We start from the raw sequence: 6,000 nt of genomic DNA on the forward strand, positions 1-6,000 counted from the left end.
GGTCTACGTCTTCGGCGCAAATAAAATCTGACTTACAAAAGGCGGATATTATCACTTATTTTTGTGGACTATAATATAGTACATTACCACAGCAAGACTGCTCCCAACACATTTCAAGAACACAAACTTGTCTGTGACTGCATCTTCTCCCAGGAATTCAGCAAGGCTGTCTCTCAGCATCCGCAGCTTCATATCAGGGGGCGCCCTGAAAAAGATTCAGAAAGGATATAGAGGGTGCTCCAGCTACTAAGGCCTTGCCGTGCTCATACATGTTATCATCCTGTTTGTAAAAACACCAAATGAACTGAAGTGATGTTTTTTTTTTTTCATTAAAGGGGTTGTCTCATCTCAGACAATGGGGGCATATCACTAGCATAGGTGCGGGCCCGCACCTATATTGAGAACAGAGCCCCGAAAGTGGAGGAGGACGCACTGCGCATGCGCAGCCACCCTCCGTTCATTTCTATGGGGACACCGAAAACAGGCAAGCGCTGACTATTTCTGTCGGGCCCATAGAAGTGAATGGGAGCGGTGGCCAGTCAGGCGCGGTGTGTTCCCCTTCACTTCTATGGGGAGCGCGCATGGAGGTGGCCGGACCAGAGTCCTCCAGCCACCACTTTGCGGGGCTCCGTTCTCGATATGGCTGGGGTTCCCAGCGGTGGGACACGCACCTATAAGAAAATGGGGGCATATCCTGCGATATGCCCCATTGTCTGAAATGAGAGATCCCCTTTACTGGCCTCATACATACAAAGTAAGCAGAGAAAAATATTTTTGACAATTTTTGACATCATTCAACTGAAAAACACCAGCAAATCCCAGTTAGGGTTTGTTACACAAGACAACGAATATGGTGGAAATACTGTGTGGAAATGATTAATTAGTTCAGACTTTAAGGGGTTGTGCCCCAAAAATATTCTACATTTTTCAAAGCAGCTCCTGGATCTGAATACTTTTGTAATTGCATGTAATTAAAAATGTAGCATAGCCACTGAACTACTCAATAAAATCTATCTGTATAGCGCCACCTGCTGTTTGTTCTTTTTCTTATTTATTGTCCACCTCACTGAGGTGGTCGCACACGCCCTCAGTTTAAATCTTCAACTGCCACCAGCCCAATCTTCTGATAGAAGCTGTGCCAGTTCAGGGAAAGGGATAGAACAGAAAGGATACGACCCCTGAGAAAGGACACACCTGAGCTGCAAGCCTCAAAGAAACCTAGCAGAACAATTGGAGCAATGAATGTGGAGATCTCTGGATCCATGTGAGGTCCAGGGCTGGTTCTAGCTTTGTTAGAGATTGTCATGAACTATATGATGTCTGATTTACATTTTTTACAACAACCATGGCATAAACCCTTTATCAATTTTACTATTGAGGGCCGACCCTTATTGATCAGTGAGGGTCTGTTACCTCACAACCCAATCGATCAGCTGTTCTGCAGTAGCCCCAGTGCCAGGACTATACAGCACCGCCTATTCTTTAGTGGACGGAGCTGGTTATCGTAGACCTCCTTCCATTCAATTGGGTAAGGCCTAAATTTTCTTACCTGATGAATCCAAGTGAAATAAATCTCCAGATCACATCAAGAGAAACCTTATTTAATTTGGGGTTCCATAGATCTTCTGGCACAAGATAGACATGTAGCTCTATCAGCTGGAATGACAGACAATCGTATATATGTTATGGCTGATTCAGGAACATATATCTCTAATTCATTCAACTATCATCCCCATCGTTAGAAGTTACTCAATCCTCCATTTCAGAATAGTTTATGGAAATAAAACAGTTTCTTGCCTATATACTTTGACCTAATATTGGCTTATAAAAAACAGCTGTATCTCAGGATCCTTCATATATCAGACATCAGTTGATAGGACATACAAATACATTTATTAAGACCGGCATTTTTGACTCCAGTCTTAAAGAGGACCTTTCATCGATCCTGACATTGTGAACTAAGTATCATGACATATACAGCGCCCAGGGATCTCACTTTAATAAAGCCTCATCGCTGGCGGTGGTTCCTCCAAAGTTATGAAGAGGCGCCAGCCTCTCCATAACTTCAGTGCATCTAGGGCCAGTTCTAAATGTAAGCCAGCTTCCGAATTGTCTTACATTTAGACCATTTTCTACACCTAAGGCCTCATGCACACGACCGTGCCATTTTTTGCGGTCCGCAAAAAACGGAAGTCGCCCGTGTTGCCTTCCGCAATTTGCGGAACGGAACTGGCGCCGGCAATATAAATGTCTATTCTTGTCCGCAAAGCGCGGACAAGAATAGGACATGTTATATTTTTTTAGCGGGGCCACGGAACGGAGCTACGGATGCGGACAGCACACGGTGTGATGTCCACTTCTTTTGCGGCGCCATTGGAGTGCATGGGTCCGCACCCGTTCCGCAAAATTGCGAAACGCGTGCAGACCCGTTCATACGGCTGTGTGAATGGGACCTAAAACAGACACAGAAAATGATAAATGAGACCCGTCCCCTTCCGACACGCCCACAATTTTTAGAACTGGAATATTTCAGAATAGTAAATGACCCCCATAGTGGCTATTGTTATGTGTATTTATGCTATTGAGTGGACACCCAACCCCTGGATCACCAGGGACAGGGTAGTTGGCTGTTGCGTCAGTCATAACAGCACAAATGCCCTCTAGTTTCCCGGGAATAGGATTCTATTCTATTTGCACTTCCGGGCTAACATGCCATACAAAGGGCACATGATCCGAGCCCGGTTTTAACCCACAATGTACAGGGGTAGCGCCTGGCAGCCTGGGGTGCTGTGAGCTGTCTGTGCCCAAGTCTGCCTGACTGCGCAGGCGAACCCAAAGAAATTGTGGGCTGCAACCAGGCTAGGATCTCATGCCCGACATATGGCATGTGATCCCAGAAGTGCCCACAACATAATTAGATTGGGGAGCACAGCGGTCGCCCGGTATGGTAAAAAAAACCCCATCATAATGCAATTCTTGTAAGAATCGCCATTGTGGGTGAGATGAGATAAAAAATGGATAACCCCTTTAAGCGCTTTTCTACAAGGGACTGGGTGCAATCCCGTTAGGTCCCAGGAGACTGGTCCACTATATACCACTAGGTACATATAATACTAATGGGTCACCAGGGTGATTTCACAGGTAGTGGATTTGCTGTGGATTTCTGCAGGTAAAATCCACCGAGAGATTTTACAAAGTTTCACCCACATACGGCAGAAATGTGACTGGTGGCGCAAATTTTAAAACCCCAAGATGTCAATTATGTTGCAGATTTATAGTGAATCCATGTGTAAGACATGCCGAGGATTCTCTGTACATTTTACATGAATTCGATCTGGTCTTTTTTTTGCAGCTAAATACCATAGAAAACACTTGCAGTTTTTATCCATACCGCGTGCGGTTTTAAGGGCGGTTTAAGGGGCCTTTTTTTTTCAAAACAAATGCGTGGATGATATTTTTTGTTCAGGAATTTTTTCACTATAAAGAAAGGGATTAAAAAAACGCCTGAAAAAGTGCCAAAAGCTTCAACATGTCAGAAGCTTTTTACCACTAAAAGCGATTGTGTAAAAAAGGCCACTAAAACAGCACAAAGTGCAGAGTAAACGCCACTAAATACCTAGGTGTGAATCCACACTTAGGGCTCATGTACACAAACGTATTTTCTTTCTGTGTCCGTTCCGTTTTTTGGGGTTTTTTTGGCGGATCGTTTGCGGAACTATTCATTTCAATGGGTCCACAAAAAAATCTGAAGTTACTCCGTGTGCATTCTGTTTCTGTATGTGCGTTCCGCAAAAAAATAGAGCATGTCCTATTATTGTCCACATTACGGGCAAGGATAGTACTGTTCTATTAGGGGCCGGCTGTTCCATTCGGCGAAATACGGAATGCACACGGACGTCATCCGTATTTTTTGCAGATCCGTGTTTTGCGGACAGCAAAATACATATGGTGGTGTGCATGAGCCCTTAGGGTACTTTCACACTTGCGTTTTTCTTTTCCGGTATTGAGTTCCGTCCTAGGGGCTCTATACCGGAAAAGAACTGATCAGTTTTATCCTAATGCATTCTGAATGGAGAGCAATCCGTTCAGGATGCATCAAGATGACTTCAGTTTAGTCAATGTACGGTTTTTGGACGAAAAAAATACCGCAGCATGCTGCGGTATTTTCTACGTCCAAAATTACGGAACACTTGCCGGAATGCCGGCATTATTTTACATTGAAATGCATTAATGCTGGATCCGGCACTAAGTTTTCCAGAAAAACGGATCCGGTTTTGCAGTCTGCGCATGTGCAGACCTTTAAAAATGTGAAAAAGATAAATACCGGATCCGTTTTTTCCGGATGACAACCGGAGAGACGGATCCGGCGTTGCAATACATCTGTGAGACTGATCCGCATCCTGATCCGTCTGAAAATGGTATCCGTTTGCATACAGATTGCCAGATGCGCAAGCAGTTCCGGCGACGGAACAGCCTGCCGGAATCCAGCGACGCTAGTGTGAAAGTACCCTTAAGCTTTGATTTCCCAGCGCCCTTTTTCTTGTCATCAGTAGTGTTGAGCGAACTTCTGTTTTAAGTTCGGCGTCTAAAGTTCGGCTTCCGGTTAGCGAAGAATCCCGATATGGATTCCGAATTCCGTTGTAGTCCGTGGTAGCGGAATCAATAATCGGCCATTATTGATTCCGCTACCACAGACCACAACGGAATTCGGAATCCATATCGGGATTCTTCGCTAACCGGAAGCCGAACTTAAAACAGAAGTTCGCTCAACACTAGTCATCAGGACTATATCTTCCCAAATCACAATCGGATCCATGCATAGATCATATCATACGACCAGGTGGATCCACTATATACAACTACTAGTCTCAACTACATTCGTACAGCTAAAATACGCTCTCAGCTCTCACCCCCGCTGTCGATGGCCGGGTCTCAGTCATTGGAGTTTGAACTTGACCACTGTCCATGATGAATAAAAGCCCAAAGTCAGCCTTTGCATCCTGATAGTAAATAACTAATGAGGTCCCGAGTCTTCGGCGAATAAACTTCCAATGACGGTAGACCCCAGTGAGCGCTGCCTTCAGGTGACAGCCTCAGTGAAGCGGTGTGTAGCTGTGTAGGGGCTGACACACCCTGAATACACAGGACCTCTCCGTAATGTCCACATAAAGCATCACAAGCCAAGATAAGCTTTGTTTTGTTGTGCCCTGCAAGTGTGCGAATGACTCCGTAGTTAGGAGATTACTCACTATACTGGCTGCAAGGCTGGAATTTGTTAATTAGGGGCTTGGTTATGGGCAGATACATTTACTGTTAGAGACCAGGACCAAGCCACTAACTGTATAAAATGTGCAGCCTACCATCACGGGCAACAAATCAAAAATAGAACTATACATACCCAATCCCACCCAGTCCCCTTAATGGCCGCATGTAGTAATTATTCCCCCTTTTTGCCACCACACAGTAGTTATGCCCACATTGTGCCTCGTCACAGTAGTTATGCCCACACGTGGCCCCTTCACAGAAAATATGCCTACAATATGCCCCCCTCACAGTAGTTATGCCCACATGTACCCCCTTCGCAGTAGTTATGTCCACATTGTGCCCCGTCACAGTAGTTATGCCCACATGTGCCCCCTCACAGTAGTTATGCCCAGATGTGCCCCCTTCACAGGAAGTTTAAAAAAAAATAAAAAAAATGTAAGTACTCACCTAGTTCCTCCGATGATCACAGCTCAGCTGCTGTTGCTCCGCTGTGTAGGAGGAGCATAGGCTGATTCCCGGCCTGCACCGCTCCTCCTACACAGACCAGCAGCGCAATGTGTGACAGATATCGGAGCACCGGCAGCTGAGCTGATTGGTGAAGCGGAGAGCAGATGGTTCTCTGATTCACCATTACAGTCAGCTGTCTCTGCGTCCTATGGATGCTCCCAGTTCTGCTATGCGTATTCCTGTTAAGCCATGGAGGTAGGGCCTAATAGGCTGCCTGTTAGTTTTCCA

The 6,000-nt window shown here is 45.5% G+C and overlaps 1 protein-coding gene across 2 annotated transcripts in view; it reads right to left on the reverse strand.

The window, feature by feature from the left end:
* Nucleotides 1–5,776, reverse strand: part of SPATA1 (spermatogenesis associated 1) — a 28,309-nt gene extending 22,533 nt beyond the window's left edge. The window contains exons 1-3 of one of the 2 annotated variants that reach the window (XM_040407934.1): nucleotides 5,713–5,776; nucleotides 1,550–1,656; nucleotides 88–205 (exon numbers count right to left, since the gene is read on the reverse strand). In XM_040407934.1, the coding sequence (XP_040263868.1) occupies nucleotides 88–192 (105 nt within the window). In that variant the 5' untranslated portion in view covers nucleotides 193–205; nucleotides 1,550–1,656; nucleotides 5,713–5,776. Of the gene's footprint in view, nucleotides 1–87; nucleotides 206–1,549; nucleotides 1,657–4,910; nucleotides 5,208–5,712 lie in introns of those variants that run through there. The other variant, XM_040407933.1, reaches the window with a different exon arrangement.
* Nucleotides 5,777–6,000: the final 224 nt, after the last annotated feature.

Source organism: Bufo bufo, chromosome 9 (genome assembly GCF_905171765.1).
Source record: "Bufo bufo chromosome 9, aBufBuf1.1, whole genome shotgun sequence".
Classification (NCBI taxonomy): domain Eukaryota; kingdom Metazoa; phylum Chordata; class Amphibia; order Anura; family Bufonidae; genus Bufo; species Bufo bufo.